We start from the raw sequence: 23006 nt of genomic DNA on the forward strand, positions 1-23006 counted from the left end.
GTGAAAGGAACCATACAGGAGGGAAGAGGTAGAAAACTCTGAGGCAAAGTTCAGTCCAGAAGGGAGGGGGTGGGGGGGATATTTTTAAGATTTCATTTTACTTCTCATTACCATACTCTAGTTTGATGAATAATTTCCCCAAGTCAAGTCTGTTTTGCCCATGGCAGTAATTGGTGACTGAACTCTCCCTGTCCTTATCCCAACCACTGAGCCTTTCTTCGTGTTTTCGCTCCCCTGCCAGCTGAGAAGAGTAACAGAGCAGCTTCCCTGGGCAGCTGGCATCCAGCCAGGGTCAGCCCACCACCCCCTGGCATTACACTCCCCTGCCAGCTGAGAAGAAGAGTAACAGGAGCAGCTTCCCTGGGCAGCTGGCATCCAGCCAGGGTCAGCCCACCACCCCCTGGCATTACCATGAAACTCCTGATGCCTGCTCAGAACACAGCTCCACAGCATCTCAAGCTGACCTAAGGTGCAGTTCTGTATCACTGCCAACCAGCTCTGCTTCCTCATGTCCTTCTCTGTTGGTGGTTTCTGAAGATAACCACATTAAATCACCTGAAAGGAAATTTTGGGGGGTTTTGCCAAACCAGTTCTATGAACAGATCCTTTACCTGGTCACAAGTGTTGGTTCCTTTGCTTGACAGAGGACAAGACCACATGGTCAGAACACAGGACTAGCCAGGCCTGGATTTAGACTGTTCTCAGCACTAGCACACATACGCTCAAACTGGATTTAACCAAGTAAATATGGTTACTAAACACAGTCCAGTTCCAACAACACGGAGATTTGGATCTGCTTATTTCCTCAGAGAGGAAGTACTTATAGTGAGAGGCCAGAAATGAAGCGCTGAAAAGATCAGTCTTTTATTTCACATCTGCATTCAACACCTTGGAAAACAGGAGACAGCAATGCATTAATGAAAGCTGCAGTTAAGAGAGCTACATAAGCCAAAGCCAAAACATACATAAAAAAACAGCTGATTTTGAAAAGGGCAAAGATAAATATAGGATGGCATTTAGCTAAATGCACTAAATGCAAGGTTAAATACTAAGAGATGATTATTAATTAGATCCAATTTCAAGTGTGAGCTCTTAAAAGCAGGGGGATGAAAAAGCCATGAGATCATTAGTGGATTACAAGATGTGTACACCTCCCAAATTCAATACAGCCATGAAAAAAGACACAGTAACAAAAATGCAGGAGATACTGGAAAATGTGACTGCCATTGGACAAGCTGATAGTGAAATTCTTAGGGGTTTAAATTATTTTTTTTTCAGTTTGGTCTATGTTCATATAAGAACAGCACAAGAATGAAAAGCTGGATTTCATACCTGGGCAACAAGCCAGTCCTTAAGAAAAATAAAATAACCACTCCAAGCCTTTTGTACAGCATCTACCTTAACCCTAATGAGACCCCAGTGAACACAATAAAATGCTTTGCCATGACCAGTTTGGCAAGCAGTGTGTGACACCAAGCACTTCATCTGCAGTGAATGCTGTCCTTCCTACAGACAGCAGAAACTGGGGAAATCTGACAAAATGTCTTCTGTAAGGAAAATACTGATATATCAGAGTTGAAAATTCAGTCATCATCTGCATTAGCAGATACATGACTACTAAAGACAAAGGTGGTTTGTAGTTCCATGGCACCTTATTAAAGAGAAATTGATTTGTCCAAAGTCACAAACAAACAAAACTGGAACCCACTGTTCTTCTGCCATAAAAGTATCCATCACTATCAAACAAAACGCCCGTTCTAGCTCCCTCATCACAAGGAAGAAGTGAACAGTTTTAAATATTAAGGGGATAGGAATCAGTGTTTGCATCCACTTTTGCCTGCATAACTTTAACAAGCATCTGCAGACCATTTTGGTTTGAGAGCAAAACAGGATGACAAAATTATCAGGGTTGGAAAGGACCTCTTGAGATCATCTACTCCAAACCCTTGCCAAGGCAGGTTCCCCTAGAACAGATTGCACAGGAGTGTGTGCAGGTGGGTTTTGAATGTCTCCAGAATGGGAGACTACACGATCTCCGTAAGCAGCCTGTTCCGGTGGTCTGTCACGCTCAATGTAATGTTGTTCCTCACGTCGAGGTGGAACTTCCTGTGTTTCAGCTCTTCACCCCATCGCTGGGCACCACTGAAAAGTCTGGCACCATTTTCTTGGCACTTGTTTTTGGGGTACTCATATGCATTAATGAGATCCCCTCCCAGTCATTTCTCCAGACTGAGCAGGCGCGGCTCTCCTCTCTCCCTCTCGTAAGATGCTCCAGACCCGTCACCATCCTGGTGCGCTTGCGCTGGACCCTCTCCAGGAGCCTCTTGTACTGAGGAGCCCACAACTGGACACAGCACACCAGATGTGGCTTCCGGTTACCAAACCCCCACTCCTACATACTCCCTGTGTGACCACAGCCCGCCGATTCCGCAGGCCCAGCCCGATCCCGGCCCCGCTCCCTCCATGTCCCGCCTGCGCTTCCCTCCAGCTCCTGAGGAAGCGCCGGGTCCCGGTGCCGGGGTCCTACCTCGGCAGTGGAACAGCCAGTGCCACTGCCTCATTAAAAATCCTCCCCACTGTTCTCCGCTGCGCTCGCCACCCCTCAGCCTCTCTCTCTCCCAGCTGCAGTGAGGCACTGAGGAAGAACGCGGCCGCTCCGTGCCTCATAGCGGGTCGGCGGGGCATGATATTTTCCCTTTGTGGCCAGGCGCGCCTCGGGCAGCTCGGAGCCGGCGAAGGCCCCCGTGCTGCGGGCGGCGCTGACGTGTCGGTGGGAGCGGCGGCGGCCCCGGCGGCACCATGTGAGTGAGGGAGGGAGGCTCCGCCCGGGGGTCCGTTAGCCCCCGCGCTCCCTCAGCCAGCCCTCACCCTCTGCTCTCTTCACAGGTCCAAGGTCACCTTTAAAGTGACGCTCACCTCGGACCCCCGGCTGCCTTACAAAGTGTGAGTGCCGGCGCTGCGTGGGGCGGCGGGGAGTGAAAACGGGGCACATCGCGGATGGGCTCCAATGGCCATCCCGGCGGGGCGCTCCGCCAGCGGGAACGGCGTTTGTCTCCCTGCGTCTGGAATGACAGGCGATGTCCGTGGCTGGCCCTGCTCTCGGGGTTTTCCCGCTTTCCCCCACTGCCATTCCACAGAGTCGCAGAGTCATCCAGGTTGGAAAAGACCTCTGAGATCGCTGAGTCCAGCCTTTGCCCGATCACTGCCTTGTCAGCCAGACCATGGCACTACGGGCCGCCTTGGGCCTCCCGTGAACATCTCCAGGGTCTGTAACTCCACCCTGGGCAGCCCCTTCCCTTTCAGTGAAAAATTTCTCCTGATGTTCCACGTGAACCATCCCTGCCACAGCTTGAGGCCGAGTTCTCTCCTCCTGGAGAGGACATTGCTATGGAGCTTAATCCCACACCTCCTGAGATTTGTCACATCTGCTGACACTTAAAGGTGTCCCTGTTCTTTGCCAAAAAGGCTTCTCTTGAAGCGTCTCACACCCCCCGGGGACCTGTTCTCCCCTTGAATAGTGCTTGCACAGCTTTGGCAAAAGTATTTCCACTGGTAAAAGTGAAGTTTCAGTCAGTAGTTTAACAGCAGATAAAGCTTTGGGTTTGTTTTGGCAGCCACGTATTTACTTGTTGTGATTTCAGGTTAAGCGTGCCTGAGAGCACACCTTTCACAGCTGTCCTCAAGTTTGCTGCAGAAGAAGTAAGTAGAGAGTGTTGATGTTGGTTTTTAACATTTTGCATGTTCTTTAAAGCTATAGCTTTGTTAATGATAAAAATGCAGTGGTTAATTCAGCACAGGGAGCTGCTGTTGGTTACAGATGGTCGCAAGCTTTACAGGTCTCAGTGGGGGCCTGGCAGAACTTTCAGAATCCTGAACTTAGTGGTCCTTGCTCAATTTATGCATCAGCAGATGGCATTGAGGTGACTGTTTTTTGTAATTAACTATTTTATAGCAGTGATATAAAATTTTGTGACAGCGAAGAGAACTAAAAGGTACTGCAATTGGATACTTAATACTGAAATTTCTTATGTGGAGTATCAGGAAAGTTCTTTAGAATTATCAGGAAACTCTTGAACTGTTCACATTCTCTTCTAGTAATCTCTGACTTTGGAAGACACAGAGTTTTTGATTGTGGAAGGTATTGAGATGAGCCATATGGCATAGATACAAAACACTGTGTTAAGGGAAGACGTGGATAGCGTGTTCTTTAGTTTCTGTGTGTTGATCTTTCACATGGAATCCTATACCATTAGGTGTTTAAATTGCTCACATCATGTGTTTGAAGAGATGTATCATGTTGTTTCAGATGAAGCATGCAAAAATTAAGAGGCATTCACTGGATGAAAACAGTAAAATCAAGTGCTCAGAAACACGATGAGTCTCTTCATCTAACTGGCAAAAAATCAGCTGAGAGTCTGTTCTTGCAATTCTCTCTCTGTCTGTTTTTTAGGAAAACATGGGAAGTTTTGGGTTATTGAAAATTTCTTTTGTTTGAGCATTGCAATTGTAATGAAACAGTTAGGAGGGATAATAGACTCCACATCTTGAGTCTCCTTATGTTGTTACTGTTAGACCATTATGTGACAGAAATTATTAGAGGAAACACAGCTTGTGGGTGGAGGTTGTGGACTAGTTTTGTTGTAAATTTACTTGGAGAGAACATTATACAGAATATTGCTTGCTGTTAAAGATATTTGATGATTTAATTGGGGGTTTTTACTATGTTTTCCCCAGTTAGTTTTATTCTGTATTAATACAGCTGTGCCAACACTACCCATACATAGAGACCTAGATTGAAAGTTTAACAAGCAAGTATTAAGGTACCAGAAATAAGTGTGACTGAGTAGTTGGAGATGTTGAAAGGGAGGAGCCATTTCTGGTGGGCGTTGCCATTTAACCTGTTAACTTTGCCTACTCATGGAATCACAATGTTAGTTAGTGATAGGGTCATATGAGTAGTGGATTTAGAGAATCATTACTGATTTAAATATTCACATTTAGGAAGCCATTCTTTTAAGTGGTGTGAGTATTTTGAGTATCTATGGGAGTTTGACCTCAGGCTGTTCTGGATCAGGCTGAAGCTTTTTGCATTTCTTTGAGACTAGGCAGAATGAAGTGCTTTGTTAGCAAAGAGCAAAAAAGATTGATAAACTCTTCCCCAGGAGTGAAGCTCCTTGTGAACTGGCATTGAAAAGAACGACAGATAACTTTTGTGTTACATGAATGTTTTTGCATTCCTTGAACTGGATAGCTTAACATTAACTATAGTGGGTTGTGATTCAAGAACCAGTTTCACAGTACCTTAAGTTATACATGTATGGAAAAGATCAAAATTTGGGCCAAGTTGTTAGTTGATCTTCAGGGGAAGTGCATTATCCTCTCTGTGATTAAAACTCTCAGGGCAGAGAAGTGTTTAAGTTCTGGCTATTTGGCCTTAGCAAGTTTCTACTGAGACATCTCAAAAACTTAAAATTTGCCAACTCATAACCAGACTTGCGCTAGTTAGAAAAAAATCTCATTCATAGTGTGTGGTATCTGTTGGGTTTTTTCCTCCATGTTTTAGAGCTACCTGGTACATGTTTCAGGTGTACATTTGCATGATACTTAGAAAAAAATTTCCATTACATTGGTGGAATTACTACTAAAATAATCATCCATTTCCATTAAAGTTACTTATATCTATAAATGTTAGGGACCTATTTTCTCATTTTTTTGGTATGTGAACCAGCTAAAATCACAGTTTTAATATTAGCCATATATTTTCTGCTTTAACTATGTCTCTTATGCTGTTTTGTCCTACTCTTATTTCCCTTAGTTCAAAGTTCCTGCAGCAACAAGTGCCATTATAACAAATGGTAAGAATATAGTTTGTGTATTTTTAATAGTTTTTGTATTGAGGTTTCAGTGAAAGTTTATTGATAAAATTAATACTTTCTCATGTTTCACAAGCTCTACTTACTGCAAATTGAATTTAATAATATTGCAGCATTATTTAAATTTGTTATGCATGGGGTGAAGATACTAAACCACTAATTCAGTTTTGTCCAAATATGTAGCTTGGACTTCTCTATGCTGGAGCTTTCTTGTCAGTTCCCATGTTTTTTAGCTATGGGAAATAGCTGCATGATGACCTGATGTAATAGTTGTATCTTGCCGGTATGTTTTTTGAGCTGCAAATATAATGTAATAAATTGTAATATGTCTGCTTCATCTTCTTTATTCTCTTTTTTTCCTTCTTCCTAGATGGTATAGGAATAAACCCTGCACAGACAGCAGGTAAGTTACTGTGTACGAATCCCAGTATTTAAAACTTGTTATTTTTCTCTCTGTCTAATGTATAGCGCGGGAGGTTTTATTACATTTTTGGTTTTGTCCTCTTAAATGGGAGGAGCATTACCCAGTAGTTGAAAACTGCAGTCATTGTAGTGTATAAAAGGTTAAATCCAAAAAACAGTGAGGTTTTTTTTGTTCAGCGTTTATTTAGTTCTGTGAAAAAGTGGTGAGCTTCTGATCTTCAGAGCTTTGCATTTAAGGTGCAGTCTGAAAGCCATACAGTATTACGTGCTACTGCAGTAATAAGTAACAGCTATATTTCCTCCCCTGCTCGGTCTAATTCAGTAGTCCTTGCTGTTCTAGCAGCACTTATCATGAGATACTGTAAAAAAAGTAAGAGTTTTAGAGCAGGAGCTCCAGGGGCTTTGGGGAGTGTGTTTTCAGAAGAGTTGGATTGGAACTAGGTGCTCATAAAGGTCTCTTTCAAATCAAACCATTTTTTGATTCTTGCTGATAGCTCTCTTGTTCTCACGAGGGGGTTCCATGTCAGAAATCCCTGAAATCCGATGTCAAGGCTGGCTATGAGAGAAGATTTATCTCTGTCACAGGAAAGTGTAAGGCCCTTTCCCATCACCTCCTGAAATACATGGAAACAGAGTACAGAGGTTGAATTGTACCGATAATGGTCTGCTGTCCGGAGGCAGATTGTGTGGACTTGTTCTTGAAAAGCTATTAAACTTTTAAACTAATTGGGAAATAATTACAGTACTCTAATCTTAAACCATTTGAGAAGAGAGTAGAACAGAGTATTTTGGTAGAAAGTTAGGAGTATTTCTTACCTGCTAAGTACTAGTAAAAATGGCTTTGCTGCTTATGGAATCCAGTCATCCAGTGAAAACAGAATAAATTTGCTTAACTCTTGCTTGCAAACATGATGAATGGTTGATAGAGACTTGCTGCTGTTTTGGTTTTTGCATGAAATCCATGCCTCTATCTATCTGTCTCATTTGTGCCCTTTGACTGCCAGTCATTACTGAAGGTACCACAAGAAAAATAAAACAAGGTGTTATCAGCACACCTTGCTGTGTAAACTAGGAAGTATAAAGTAAATCCTCGCAGAGCACAGAACAGTATCTGATGGTGAGAAGAGCAGTTGCTTGACATTAGTTTGGGGAATTTTTTGGAGTTGTAAAGGAAACCATTTAAGTGTAGAGACTGTTTCTGAGGTCTGTGATTGTATCAACAACATTTGAAAATGAAGATCAATTAAGTGTGTGGCTTTCTGCTCCATCAGAGACTTCTATCCTGCCTTAGTACACCTGGATTATGACTTCACAGGTGTACTGCCTCAGGCAGACTTCTCAGCTGATGCTGTCCTCATGATCCCATGACCAAGTGTATGAAAACAGATGATAAATCTAATAATTTACTTTAGTTACTAGATCATCACCCACATGTAAAGCCACAATTTCACATGACCACTGATGAATACTTAGGCAAAATGGTAAAATTGCTTAAGGTACACTTAGGCTGTTTCTCTTCCTCCGCAGCATGCTTTCATTTTGTATTATGTAGCTTAAATTAGCTTAATCCTTTAAAAGTAAGTGTATTTAGAACTGCTTGACTGCTGAATGAAGGCATCCGTAAATCAGTTCATTGTACTTGCAGCTCTGCATATTGAATTCCCCTCTCCAGTTGATTTGCTTTACCTCTCCTAAGCTCTTATAAATATTGAGGAATTATTCAGTAGTATAAGACAGCATCACATGATCAAGAAACAGGTAAATTAAAAGCAGCTAGATACAAAATGTTGTCATCACTTTCTTATTCTGCAGATGTAAAATTAGGCACATGGATTATGTTTTTTTAAGCATAGGTGTTCTGGCAATCCTGTGTGATGTTGCCCTTAACTGGAACAAAATGAACCAGTCCACAATAAAACAAACTTCCAAAATCAACCCAAACAAAACAAGCAAAATACAGCCTACACCAAACCTAGCTCTCAGACCAAAATCACTCCTCAGTTTACAAGTAAACATATATAATTTAGGTTTAATCTTCTGTTCAGCCTCATTAATTGGTACCTTAAAATCTACTTTTTTCTCTTCTTTCTATTTTTTTTTTCATAGATCAGAGTTTCTACATATTTTACAGTTATTCTAGTCTTCAAAAACTTCCAAAATAAGATACACAGAAATAAAATTTTAGTAATCCCTGGGGATTTCAGAGGTTTTGTAGTGTTGCACAATTTCACTTCCTTTCTGAAAAAAAAGCCCCCAAGTATGACTTTCATTTTCCTTACATGATTTCATGGAGCAGGGGAAGTGAAAGCTGAAAGAGCTAGGCTTAGCACTTAATCCCTGTATTGATTTCAATTTTAAATCCTTGATAGTTCAGGGAGTAGTATGCTATAACTTTAATAAAATCAGTGTAATATTAATGATGAAAACAGACCAAGGTGAGGTGAGCTACTGTCTCCATTAGATGCAGTTGAGGCTTGTTTTAGAATGTTCAGAATTTTATGATGGCCATTAGAAAAGGATGTTTCCAATCTAGAATAGTAAGGTTAGTAGGCAGTTCTCTGTTTTGCTGGGAAGACAGGTTTGCATTCAGTGGGTTTTGTAGATCCCTTCAGTACCAGGTGTTGGCAGATCTGTAAGATCAGAATGTCTTCTGATAACATGTTATTTTGAATTGGTTTTCTAAGGGTCTAATATATACAATGATTTTGATCCTGATCCACTTGCTGGAAATCAAAAAAGGGTAGCTTTGTTCTAATACACAGACAATTTAAATGGATGTCAAGTACCTTAATCTTATTTGTGAGAGCAGTCTGCATCCCTGGAATGGGATGCTTGGGAGAGAAGTAGAATTACTCTGGTTTAGAAGTTAATTCAAGGTTGAATAAGGAATCAAATGTAGTTGATTCTGTGCAGTAGTAGTATTATTCCATAAAATATTCCATATATTGTTAAGTAAATACATCACTTAGTGATGTGGTTTCATTTGCAAATGTTACATTTAATAAATAGCAACCTGACTACATCAAAAAAATCAACACATGTAAATATTAGAAACTTCTAATTTTTATTATGTCTTCTTGAAAAGACTATGATAATTAAGATAATACAGTAATAAATAAGAAGTTCAAAGGGATTTTTATGCTAAAATGAGACTAACATATGCTTGGACATTTGGGGAACCTTCCTAAAAGAAAAGTACAATTGAGATTCTGTAGTTAGAAGTCAATAAGTACTGAACCAAGGAGAGAACTAAAAATGAATGAAGGCATGAATGACCTCAAGAAAACGAAATAATTGTGGAAAAATAAATCTTCATTTTCTGTTCTTGAAATTATTATGGCTTGTAAGTAAAATGAGGCATTCGATTGTGAAACTGCAGAGTTTGAAAGGCTGCACTTTGCAAGGCCTTATAGTTGATTCTGTGCAGTAGTAGTATGAAGTAAAAAAGTAAATATTCCATATATTGTTAAGTAAATACATCACTTAGTGATGTGGTTTCATTTGCAAATGTTACATTTAATAAATAGCAACCTGACTACATCAAAAAAATCAACACATGTAAATATTAGAAACTTCTAATTTTTATTATGTCTTCTTGAAAAGACTATGATAATTAAGATAATACAGTAATAAATAAGAAGTTCAAAGGGATTTTTATGCTAAAATGAGACTAACATATGCTTGGACATTTGGGGAACCTTCCTAAAAGAAAAGTACAATTGAGATTCTGTAGTTAGAAGTCAATAAGTACTGAACCAAGGAGAGAACTAAAAATGAATGAAGGCATGAATGACCTCAAGAAAACGAAATAATTGTGGAAAAATAAATCTTCATTTTCTGTTCTTGAAATTATTATGGCTTGTAAGTAAAATGAGGCATTCGATTGTGAAACTGCAGAGTTTGAAAGGCTGCACTTTGCAAGGCCTTGCATTTTCATTTAAAATAAAGAGCTCTTTGAAAAAAGAGAGGCAAGGTAAAATTCTGTGGAAGCATGAAAACTTTGTTTCTGGTATATCAGAGGAATTACTATGAAGCTATTAAACACTGACTTAACACTGTTATCCTTTAAATGTGTTTAGTGAGGGAACATTGTATTTTCTTGGTTAGTAATACATCCTGTTTTCTTTCTTTGTTTAGGAAATGTGTTTCTAAAGCATGGTTCAGATCTACGGCTCATTCCCAGAGATCGTGTTGGGAGCTCATAACATCTCCTGAAAGCTGGGGAATAGGTGACATTGCTGTGCAGCAGAGGTCTATTTATTTTGGAACTCAAAAATGCAACTGATGAATTGGACTTTTTTAAAGCAAGCAGAAATTACTTCCCAGGATTTGATTTTTTTCTTTGTAAACGGAGATAAGGGTTCATTTTCCTCTTAAAACACAGTAACTCATGCACTGATTCTTCCCTGACTAGTAGGACAGGCTGGCTGTATGTTATGTTGCTGTAAGAAAGACTTCTCTACAGATGTTATTGACACCACAAGAGTAAACACAGCCACCATCAATAGATACTTAAAATACTGCATATTGTTGAGCCTACTTCATGAAAGGGAAAACTGTGTTATGATGTTGCTACAAAGAAATTATTCCTACTGTGTGCTGAAAGTTGGGGTTTTTCCTGTATTTTTTTTCCTAAAGTTATTTCCAAGTGTAGGGGAACAGCTTTCACCTGGCTCAATTATTGATCTCAAGTAGAGGGAAAATTTCAGGAGTTTATTACTCAAATAAATAAACAGCTGCCAAATGTTCCAAAGTAATTCTAAGATTTAATTGCTGCAAGTATTTGAGATCAAGGAGAATACAGAGATTTTTGTGCTTTAAGACTTCATTTTGACATGCTGTGAAGTTAAATTAAACTCAGTTTCAGAGAATTTGTGAGACCTAGTCTACTCATGTGAAGTGCCATCAGCTGGGAAGGATTGAAGTGTAATTGGGAATGTGTAGACTGGTCAAATATGTCATTCCTTTTTCAGTAAACTAATGCTGGTTCTTTCCAGAAGTCTTGGTTTTGTTGCTGCCTGTTACATGGAGAACAGCATAGAATTCACTGAAATATTTTTGTTCAGATTAGAAATTGCCTTGTGTACACTATCAGTTATGTATTTTAAGTAGAGAAGTCTCTGCTTTTCATAAAGTGGTTGTCTATGCTGTGATTTAATGTATTTGGCAAAATTTTACCATATTGCATTTTTTTTTTCTGTTCTGCTGAGTTGAACAGAAAGAACAATGGATATTACAGTGCTTGGTTAAATGAGTATTCTCACAAATACAACTGTCCTGTGCAATCATTGTGCTTTAGAGAGGTGTTCAGATAATGTGTCAGATAATGCAGAAGTACAGAATGCCCTTCTGAGTGGGTGTCAGCTGAGGAAATAAAGAAAAACTCCCCAGAAATCAATATTTGCCTATAAACGGCTTCCAAATTTAAGATAAACTGTAAAATTCTGTATTTTTCTTTTCTTTAATAAACAATTAAATGAAAAAGTGCAAACGTTTCTCTCCTATTCTTAAGAGTTTGAGAATAATTAAAAACTGTTTCCGTTAATTTTTCCGCATGCTTTGGGATTAATTTTGAGCCCAAAGATAGTAATTATGCAGAATTCTACAGAACACTGCCCCAAAGGGCAGAGTGCCTTGTTTTTTGTTAGTCTAATGCCACAATATAATTAGTGTGAATAAAATTAATTGCTTGTAATTTTTAGCTGCAAATCTCTTGCCTGAATGCTTGAGAAAGCACCTCATATTGGAATATAACAGACAGGAATCTTTTTTTTTTTCCTGTCTAAAGGTGCAGTGTTTTTGAAAGGGAATCATGGTTAACTGCATTTTAAAACTAGGATGCTCTGATGTTTACATAATTGAGAGTTATGTAAAAATCATTTCATGTGGTGGCTAACATTTCTCACACTGTTACTTAGGTTGTAACAGAACATAAAGTGTTTGATATACTGCATTGCAGGTAGTTTATGTAATATGCTAAGAATTTGTTCATTTGGAAAAATAACTGGTATTTTTAGTACTCTGTTCATTACACCTTTGTCTCAATATGGCCTCTAAAATCTGACTGTGGCTTTTCTGTTTGGTAAAGAGACTATTTCAGTGCTAAAACATTTTTACCAAACTTTGCAATTTGACTTGACCTTTGCAAGTTCATTTTGTTAAGTCTGGTTTGACATGGTTGTGTAGGAAACTTTAGGTTTCTAGGGCTTTGGAGTTGTTAGAAGATGGTGGAAATGCTGTGCTCACAGATTTGTACTGGGCTGTCTGTCCATACTTTATGGTGTACTTTGGAAATCAACTCTAACTGGCAGTTGTGTTGTTTTCAGCTCTGATTATAACCTGAATAGTATTAAAGAAAAGATTTTTTGGTGTTTATGATTCAGTTTGTTGCACCTTTCCTGAGGTTAATTTGAAGAGTCTTTTTTCTGTATTCTACATTTATAAAAGGATGGCTGATTTATGCTATGAAGATAGTCTGTGAAAAAAAATTTGGCAGAAGCATAAATTGTGAAAGGTCTCACCAAAACTTTCAAGTATCTCTAACTGTTCTTTTGGTTTATATGAGTTCATTGAAGTTTTATTTTGATAAAATTTGAAGACATCATGGACATTTTTCAGGGAGGAAAGCACAATAATCTGTTGAAGTACTGTAGAACAGGAGAAGTTGGAAAATGGCCCTGATAATAAGTTCTGTTGGAAGTATGTTTTTTTTCCCCTGTGTTCTTGACACAAAATCCAACTTTATTATGTGTTTGAGATGAAAGGGCCATTTTCCTTTCATGTTGTTACTAAGTAAGAATCATAAAACTTGTTGACAGTAGCTCTCAAAAGTTGAGAATTCTTATTCTTTGTGTTTAGCTTGATCACAAAAGCCCAGCTCCCACCACTGCTCCAGTGATGCGAGGAGCAGTCGGAGTGAGAAAAGGAGCTCTACCAGCACGGCAGCACAATGAGTGGATTCTGAAGGTGCTGGGGCACAGCAGTCCTTTGTATGGCAGCATCCAGGTGGCCTTCAAACAGAGCACTTCAACGGGGCACTTGGAAAAATTCAATCCTGCATTCATCCTAGCAGTGCTGTGGATGCTGTTCCAGTTATTCCAGCAGGAGTGCTAAGCTCCAGCTGGATGAACGTCAGTCCATGGGCAATGCACAGTGTTCAGAGTTCAATACCCAACAGTACGTCTCAGTAGTGAATTTCAGCTGCTGATGGAAGGTAAATAAATACTGGGGAGTGTTCACAAAAGCAAGTGTGATCTTTTTGAGGCTAATCTCTGCAGGCTGCTTCTGAAGTTAACAAGTTGAAGTACTCCAGAGAGATTCAGTGTAGCTAAACAAATCTTCAGCTCTGAATGACTCTGTGAGAAGCCTTTATCTCTTCACTGGCTAGAGAAAGCAATTGAAGCATTAACCTGCAGGGGATAATGTTAACCCTTCTGAATGCCTTCCCCAACTGATCCTTTTCCCCTCCCTTCAAATATTATATGTTATGTACCTCTCCACTCAGTCTTGTTTGATCTTTATTAACACATGATGCAAAGTTCCCAGGGACTTGTTCAAAATTGCAAGAACCTTTTTGCAAGAAATCAAAACTACTTTCTAATGTAATATAATTACTTAAATATAATCTTTTTTCCTTTTGCAGCAGCTTCAGCACCCTTGATGGTAGTGTGAGGAGGGCTTGTCATTTTTTACAGAAAGCTTTGCCAGGTTAAAATTCATTCTCTTTACAAATAAGAAAATATGTGTACTGAAGAAGAAAACAGAAGATTCTATTACTGCATCTTTTCAGAGTATGGATTTGGTCTCCTTTGTCTCTCTGAAGTGGTTAAATGTTCCTGGCAAGCAGATTTTGAAGGGTTTTGAATGTATACAAATAGCTACTAATAAAAGGACCAGGTGCAGATGCTCCTGTTTACTACTATGAAGACAATCCTGAGGCTGTGATTGGGAACTGTCAGTGTCTCTCACTGCTGAGAAATACCAGATGTGGTAAAACCCTAGAGGCTTTTGATCACTTTAATGGGGAGAATTGCTCTTTGATTTTGGACAATAGATAAATTTGTTTACAGACCTTGAAAGTAGTCTTCATCTGGTGGGAGTGAGATCACTGTCCACAATCCCTTTCACTGCTCGTGGTATTTGAAAAGAAGTCTGAGACAATCTGGTCATTGAATATCTGGACTTCTCCCTGTAGAATTCTGTCTCGAAGGTGAAATGTGAACTGAGAAGTGCAGCATCTATATCTTCAGAAGACTTAGCTGTGATAAAAATCCATTGCTGTCTGATGAAAAGTTTAAAATTAAAAGAATATTCTTTGTCTTACCTATTGAATCATGAGGTCATTTTGCAATTTGAGGATCACACTGTGTGACTTCTCATAGGAGAAGCAATCAGATTTTAGTAAATGTTTGCTATTAAACATCTTAGAAATTCAACTAAAGAGCTGAGGGCTGTTTGTAAGACAGTAAATGTGAAACAAATAGACGTATGAAACATCTGGGGAACCCTTGCTATGGATGATCAGAAATAGCTTGGTTTTAATAATGATGCATGCTTCTAATGCTTTAAAAGCATCAGGCATTTTGAACTGCTTTTCAGGTCTGTTTTTTGTGAAGTAGCTTGTAATACTTTTGATTGCTTGCTAGCTTTGCCAAAGTGCTGTTAATTTTTACTATGGGCCAAACTTCGTGCTATGATTTTTGTAGAGTTTAGAGATAGAAATGCTGCTTATGTTTCAAGCTGGGTTTATGCAGACCTGGAATATATATCTATCTGGAGTGACTGACATAAGTAGCACTCATAACTCCCCTGAGGAAGGGACCTTAAAGATCATCTAGCTTCAATCCCTCTGCCATGGGCAGGGATGCTTTCCATTAGGCCAGGCTGCTCTCAGCCATTTTGTAAATTAAATTTTTTATGTGTAAATTGAAAACAAAAAGGCCATGCTGGATGTAGCTAATCGGCTGATGTTTATTGCAGTAGCTTTTTAAACCGTGGGAGGAGGAAGGAGTAAATAACATTGCTGTAATAAAGTGCTGTCAGGCAATTCATGTTGCTTGAAAAATTAACATCTTTAAATTCATTTTTGCATTGACATTTCCAGTTAGTAGAGACCCATTAATTTGTGACAGGGTTCTGTTCTATTGCTGTGGGCTCTTGAATAGTATACAAATAATAGTGGCTAACAAAAAGAGCAGCCAGACATCCTTACCAGCAGCACGAAGGGTGAAGGTTTGAACAAGCACTCAATGTCAGTAAAGCACCACCCATGCAGAGCTGCTTATTAGTACATGAGCAAGAGCACAGTACATTTTTCCAGCTGTTCTGTAGTTGACATGATCCATTATAGGTGACAGTGATAATCAAATGGTCTTATTATTTGTGTCAGGTTCATTTAATTCCCACTTCTTGGCTAAATGCTGCTCCTGATTAATGTGTGTGTAGCACAGAGTGTCCACAGTGACCTCAGGTAGTCATCATCATTATTTCATGACTCTGTTTTGGACAGCTTCAACTCTGTCCAAGAGAGGTCTGTTCAACAGTGTGATTTGCAGGACAGTCAGTTCTGTGGGGCCTCACATCTGAGAATCTGTCGTTTAAAACCTGAAGTTTATGCATTTCATTTTTATTTCTCATCCTGTGGCCCTGAAAATTTAAGGTGGAGAGCTTCCACTGATTTTCAGCCCTTATGGTCAGGGATTGCTGAAGTTTCAAGTGACTTATCTAAATGTCTGTAAATAACAGGAAAGCAATTTTAGCCATGTGATTTTGTAAATTAGGCTTAAATTTCTTTCACCCTACTGAAATGCCAGAGAAATTTAATAATGTCAGAAAAATTTGCAGCCATGAAAATTATTAAGGAAGAGTAAAAAATAATAGAGGATTTAAAACTGAGAGCGCATGGATACTACAGGGCCTGATGAAACCTGACATCCCATATCAGTTTTGCAGTTCTCAAAATTTTCGTTGTTGACCACTGCCCTGTCATCATTTCACTACCCTGACTCCAGACATTTCCAGTTATGAACTGAAGAGGTGACTTGTCTCTAAACATCTCTAAAGAAACATCCTGCTTTCAATTCTGATCATTCAGGGCTGTCATCTGTCTGATATCAATTACACTTCACTAGCAGACATCATGTCTTTTGTCATTGCAGTAGTGTAGAGTAATTTATCTCTAAATGATTAAAGTAATGAAGTTTACACTGGGAAAGTCCTTGCACCTAAGGAAGCATAGCAAAACATAAGTTGTCCTCTATTCTAAGTTAAAGTTATCAGGTATTTTTAGTTCTCTAAAATGAAATTGAAAGAAAACATGTAACTTTACCACGTCATCCTGAAAGTGGCAGCTATCATAGAAGTTAAAGTATGCATTCTTCATATTGTGCCTTAACTGCGAATTTTACTTCTAGTTTGAACAGTGAGATCACCTGGAAAATGAGGCCTGTTAAATTGCTGCTGTGATATGCCTGCATTGATTGATGACCTTAAATTAGAATGGCAAGAAAAGGCTGTAACAGCCTCTTGTGTTCATCACAAAATTAAGACAGATAATAGTAAAGATGTTTTAACTCAGAGTTTGGCTGGTTAGGCAAACTTATTTTAATAAAATCGTGCACAGGTTTTTTCTGAACATTTGATAGTTGATGATGCTTAATGCAAAACAAATTCCTGCTTATTAGTGCTCAAATACTAGTTTTAGTAATGCTTCTCTGGTATGAGTGAGGCATGTCACTGCACCCCAAATCTTGTACACTGTACTGCAGTTTATGTTCTAGTGTAAAAGCTAAAAGAAGACTATTTCCATTATTTAGTGATGGTGGACTGGAACATCAATTCTGTCCAAAAAAGAAAAAAAAAGGAACCCTGAACTGTGAGCTGGCAAATAAACAGTTATGATATTAATAAAATATGTATGATCATCTACTTGAGCTCATGCGAAATTTTTAGTATTAAAAAATGTAACACTCCTATGGGTGGGGAAGATCTGCAACCAAAATGCAGACTGTGCTTCATTTTGGTTTGCCAGAAGAATGCTCAGCACCATTCCATTTGATTTAGTGCAGAAGACTACGTACAAAGAAGTTTAATTTCTTTAATACAGTAATTCTTCAACTATTTTTGTTATTGACTTGTGTGAATTATATACATTCTACATATGTACAATTTCCAAAGGTATCTAAAATGGTTCTGGAAATTTGTTAGGGGTCCAAAGTTGAAAAAGGCAGAATAAATGTGACCTGAACTACAGGTCTTGCAGTATTTAAAGAATAAGGCAAGAATAAGTCTAACTGTACTAGAAAGTGTTTCTGCAAATGTGGTTTGCATGCAGTTTAAAACGTTCTGCCAGCCTCTGGAAGTTTTGTAGACCAGTGTTCAATTACACTTATATTTAGAAAGTTTTAAACAAGCTCCATTTTAATTTGTGAAAATTAAGCCTGCTTCTTCCTCCTTTCCCACCATATATCTAGGACAACCAATAGGACCAATGCCTGCAGGTGCCTATTTCTACAGACCATAGGAGAAGCATGGTTGGTAAATTCATGCTAAGTGAACTGCCAGCTCAGGTAAGATGGATGCTAGCCAGGGAGGCTTTTACAGAAAACAAGCATCAACCAGCACAGGTGGGGAAGATGATGCTTCCTGTTCCCTGCAGATCATTTGTTTTATGAGCTTCTTTAACTAACCACTGTACTGCTGGTCATAAACATAGGCAGTTTAAGAATCTGTTTGAAACCAAGCTAAAAAAATCTCTGTAGATTATGCTTTAATTAAACTCCTGTCAGAGGTATTCAAGCAATAAATGAATTTAAGATCTTATAAATAACTCTGTCAATTCAATTAATTTCTTGTGTCATACTTTTAAAGATGTTAATTTTTCTTCTCCAAGGTGATTTTTTCACTTAGGTTATGCTGCCGTTTTTACACTTTATCACAGAATATGCTGAGTTGGTAGGGATCCACAAGGATAATCAATTCTCAGCCCTGCACAGGGCAACCCCAAGAGTCACACCATGCGCTTGAAATCATTGTCCAAACAGCTCTTGAACTCTGTCGGGCTCGGTGCTGTGACTAGTTCCTTGGAGAGCCTGATGTCCAGTGTTGGTTTTCTTTTTTTCCATAGATTTCTCTTCCCATCTGCTTTTTAATAATTTACTTCTTCCTTTGTTTTAATCCAATTCAGATTGTCTGACATTACCTTGTTCCATCACAGCTCTTTGAATTCCATTTTTCTCATCTTTTCCCGAGACCTTTCCACAGTCCTGATTTCTGTTAAATAATGTAGGGAAATTAAAGAAGTCTGTGTGGCTAGCTTGTTATGGATTGCTGAACAACTCTCCTGCCTGTTTTGCTTTCTTAATCTCCAGTCTAGCTGATAACCTGACTATATTTTTGCTTTTCCTGGCCCGAGGACTAATTCGGTGTGTAAGGATGTGCTAGAATATTAATATAGGTCACCTCTACACCAAGTATAGTTTCACCAATAACAAAAATAAAATCTGGCAAGCAGAACACAGGCTCCAATATTCTGGAAACACATTATATCAGTCTGGACACCTCAAACATTAAATTAGTTTTGTCTGCTTCTTCATGTTCTCCACATTGCTTCAGTAGAACTAAGTCTGTGTTACTCAAAAGATTGCGAGCTGGAAGGCTGTTTTGTGAGCTAGGAAACCTAATGTTGTTGTGCCTCATTTTCCTCTGTAGCTTTCTCTTTGTTTTTAACTTTTTGGTCTGTTTATTTTCTCTTTTTCATTTTTCTAGCACCTTTTTTTTTTTCTGGAATACTTCTTAAAGCATACTTTAATCCCATTATCCTACAAATCCACCATACATTATTTGCTTGCGAACTACAGCAGCTGGTAATGAGTACAGCCAGCTTATGCAGAGCAGTGAGAAAGACAATAGAGCATGAGAAACTGTTTCAGCATTTTAAAATAATCCTAACTGCAGCAAGAGACTGTAAAAATTGTAGTTTACTCAATTAAGGAACATAGGATTTTTGTGTTAATGGAGGCATGAAAAAAGCAGTGAGGGGCTTCTCGTGGGCAGATGCACAGAACTGTCCTCTTCTGAGGAGGGAGGGAACCTCTCATGAATGTTTTTGATTGTAAGTGGGAGATGGGCTGGGTGAAATGACCTGATCTAGGGAAAAAAGGAGGTGAAGTTACAGCAAGAGTAGCATCCAAGAGTCTGCATATCTTGAAATAGGGTATCTCTAAACTTGTGTGTGAATTCCTGACATATTTGTTGTTGTGCCCCCACCCCCATGCATTGCCTTTTCTCTTGCTAAAGAGCATCTCCATTAACTCATTGCTGCGCAAAAGTCAGCTTATCTTGAATAAGGGCAGCAGAATCTAACAGATTGGCACCATCCCACCCCACACACAGTGCAAATCTGCCTTCCCTTCAGAAATGTGGGTTTTATAATAATGTAGGGTTGGTGTTGTTGGAGGGTACAGCTCATGCATTTCATCCAGTGTGTGCCTTGCAGGGATGCAAAAATTGATGGATTCTTACTGTTTGATCTTGCCACTTTGCAGCACACTTATGCTACTGTTAAAGAAAACATTTTTCAAAGCTCTGTGGTGTACTGAATAGCAGCCTTCCTCTTATTAGAGGATTGTGGAAAGCAACCTGTATTAACTTTCAGCTTTGTGGCTTACTAGCTCAAACTGTGGGTGACTGATTTGTTGCAGAAAACTATAGAAATTCAGCTGTCTGCCACTAAGAAATGCTAACTTAACATTTTAATCCAATTTACAGGCAAGAGAATTGATACACAAGCCTTCTCTTTAGTTACGGCTGCTTTCCATCTGCTTCGCTTGGAATACCTGCCCTTGTCTCATGCATAAACCAATGTGGGATATGAAGGAAGACATTAGACCTGGTCCTATTCCAACTCTGTTCCTTTCATTTCTAGTGTTCCCAATGTAGGTCCCTTCTGCACATCACAGAAGAAGGACTGTAAACTGCAAAACTTCCTCCACACCCCTAAGAGAAAATGTGTTTCCCCAGAAAAGAGGGTAAATGTAACAAAAGGGCTCCCTGACACCACAGGTATGATAACACTGGAAGGGCTTTGCTTTTCTTTCCTGACCTTTTTCCTTCAAGAAAGGAAAGCTGTACTGAGCTACAGACAGACACTTTTGTTCTAGCAATGAAAGCTAGTTTATCTTGGAAAAATGTTTATTGCCAGTAGTGGAAGCCCCAGAAAGTTTCATCTCAGGAGATATAATTCCAGCGAGCAGGTAATAATATCAAGCAGGAGAGCCAGCAATGCTGGGACCATCAATGTAGGTTATATACAGATGAGAAACCAAGCAGAACAGTGTGTGTATGAACCCAATATAAATTGTTTTCTGGTGCAGGATGTACATCAGTCAACAAGACAACAGGAATTTTCAGTTTCTAATTCCTCAGTGAGCACTTCCTGTTGGCTCATACATTTTTGGGGTAAGATTTGAGAGTAGTCTTGGTTTAGATCACAGAGTTTTTTTCATGAGGAAAAATACAAAATTGATGTAATGGGAAAACTTTTTTCTTAAAATCTCAGGTGTGTGTCAGAGGGGATAAAATTACCCCAGAGAATGAAAAGCCTCAAGTGACAAAAACTGGTGTGGCTGCACTACTGTGTATGGAAGGCACAAGGTCATTGCAAGATGGAAAGTAGAACTTATTTTATTCCTCTGAAAATATTAGGATTTATTTATACAGATCTATGACTCCAGAAGGGGATAAAATCGCATTTGCTATGTTCTTAAGAGAAAGCAAGGCAAAAGAATTTAATTAATCAAACTTTATTACTTTATTAAGACTGCTTTCTGTGTTCAGTTTTTTGTGTAGCCGAGGGCAGGTGAGAGTTTAAATGAATGTCTCATGATGTAGCTTTCTGTGAAAGAAAATACCTTAAATGGCTACAAACTCAGTACACATCTGCTTCATCTCTTAAAAACATAAATTGTACATTTTGACACTATGTAAAATAACACTTCTAAGCAAGACTGCCATAGCAAGAAGACAAAAAGTATCTATTTAAGCATGAGGAAAAACTTTCTGATACAGTATTATTTTGTAGAACTGCCTGGGAAATCTGATTTCTATCTAAAAATCCAGAATAAATTCTTGTTTACAAAAATTAATACCTGAAGTTGTTAAAAGTGCAGGGTTTGGTACAGACTCTTGCTAGCAGCAACATTAAACATTGGATTTTCTTAAAACTGTGGAGGGAACTCTGACTGCACCCATGGCAATGAGGTGGCATCATTGTTTGACCAAGGCCTCATCTTGTGTGTCTGCTTTGTGAGATTTGGGGGAATGTGAAACACACCCTTTTTTGACTAAATTATATATTATTTTTTTTAAATATTGAAAACTCAGGGGCACTAAGTAAACTAATGAAAAAGGAGACAGGCTTTGTCCATTATTGTCTTGCTCATCTGCTGTACCCAGTGGAGCAGGGTTTTTTTTTACAGACAGCTCAATGGTGTTCTGTATTGGAGACTTCTCTGCTCCATCCCTCTGGTCTCAGGGAAGCTTTTTACATCTTTCTGGGGCAGCCATCTTCCTCTTCCTCACTGCAGTTTCCCAGCTCTTGCTTCTTCCACCCTGGAGCAGCTCCTATGACCCAAGCATTAGGTCTCCTGGGAAGGTGCAAGCTTCCCCTCCTAGGTTACTGTTTTCCAGACAGTGTTTAAAGGAACAAAATATTCATCTGGAAAGACACACTGTGAAATTGTTGTGAAACAACACAATTTTTGAGGATGTAGAAGGTACCTATTGATGCCTGTACTCAGACCTGACCCTTATATGCAGTTGCTGTAAATGTTTGACTTGTTAATTATGTTTTCCTGTAACTGGGCCAGAGTAAGTATGTTGCTGTCTGAGTTCCCATTCATTTTAAAGATGACTCAATAATCTGAATCTCTTGCACATGCAGTGAATGAAATAGACATATGTGAGAGAGATGATTTCTATATTCAAGACTATTTCCTGCAAGCAGAAATGGGTTACATAAGCAGTCCTAGTTCTGGTATTCCCTACTTAGACTTTGTACATTAATCTCAACTATATATGTACCTATATATATATATATATATATATATATATACTAACTTCCTGTGGATGAAATGTCCTGTATGAATGCAGCTTCAGTCTTCCAGACAGAAAATATTTCTTTGAAAACAAACTCACCATGAAACTTAAAGTTTCATAAGTTTGCTTGAGGCTCAGTTTTTGCTGGCACAGTGTTGTCTGTCCTGTTTCTGTGCAGTCTGATGCACATCTGCTCTTGTCCATCGTTAAAGGAGTTGTTCTGTTCCTGTGACCTGCATGGAAGGATGTACCTTGTCTGTTCTTTGGGAGCTGGTATTTCTGGACTGTTGTTTCAAAGTCCAGTTCCTGCCCAATAAACTTTTATGCTTTACTCAGGCAATCAATCCCTTCACAAAATGGAATTTCATTTCTGATTTAGGGTTACATGCATCATACAATTTACTGGGTCCCTGAGGCACTGCCAGCCCTGACCACAGCCCAGGACCGGGCTCTGGGGCCATCAGTCCCTGCCCTGTGATGCTGCAGCAGGGCTGGTCTCCAGCTCCCCACAGCCTTGCCCAGCCATGGCCATCACTTCTCTCTGACGAAACCTGCGCAGGATTGAGTCTGCTCCACAGACTGACACTTCTGTAAATATTATTGATAAAAAAGTCA

The 23006-nt window shown here is 39.1% G+C and overlaps 1 protein-coding gene across 1 annotated transcript; it reads left to right on the top strand.

Moving 5' to 3' along the window:
* Positions 1-2731: 2731 nt before the first annotated feature.
* On the top strand, positions 2732-11780 carry UFM1 (ubiquitin fold modifier 1). Its single transcript, XM_041467050.1, has 6 exons — positions 2732-2801; positions 2887-2943; positions 3642-3699; positions 5816-5855; positions 6244-6276; positions 10434-11780. Coding segments are annotated over exons 1-6 (258 nt in total). The 5' UTR covers positions 2732-2799; the 3' UTR covers positions 10502-11780.
* The last annotated feature ends 11226 nt before the right edge of the window (positions 11781-23006 follow it).

Source organism: Pyrgilauda ruficollis, unplaced genomic scaffold, assembly GCF_017590135.1.
Source record: "Pyrgilauda ruficollis isolate IOZ18807 unplaced genomic scaffold, ASM1759013v1 scaffold20, whole genome shotgun sequence".
Classification (NCBI taxonomy): domain Eukaryota; kingdom Metazoa; phylum Chordata; class Aves; order Passeriformes; family Passeridae; genus Pyrgilauda; species Pyrgilauda ruficollis.

Bases quoted from the DNA above. Each gene is read 5' to 3' on its own strand.
- UFM1 (XM_041467050.1), top strand. The intron at 2,944-3,641 runs GTGAGTGCCGGC...TTGTGATTTCAG, and splicing joins CCCCGGCTGCCTTACAAAGT to GTTAAGCGTGCCTGAGAGCA. The intron at 3,700-5,815 runs GTAAGTAGAGAG...TATTTCCCTTAG, and splicing joins TCAAGTTTGCTGCAGAAGAA to TTCAAAGTTCCTGCAGCAAC.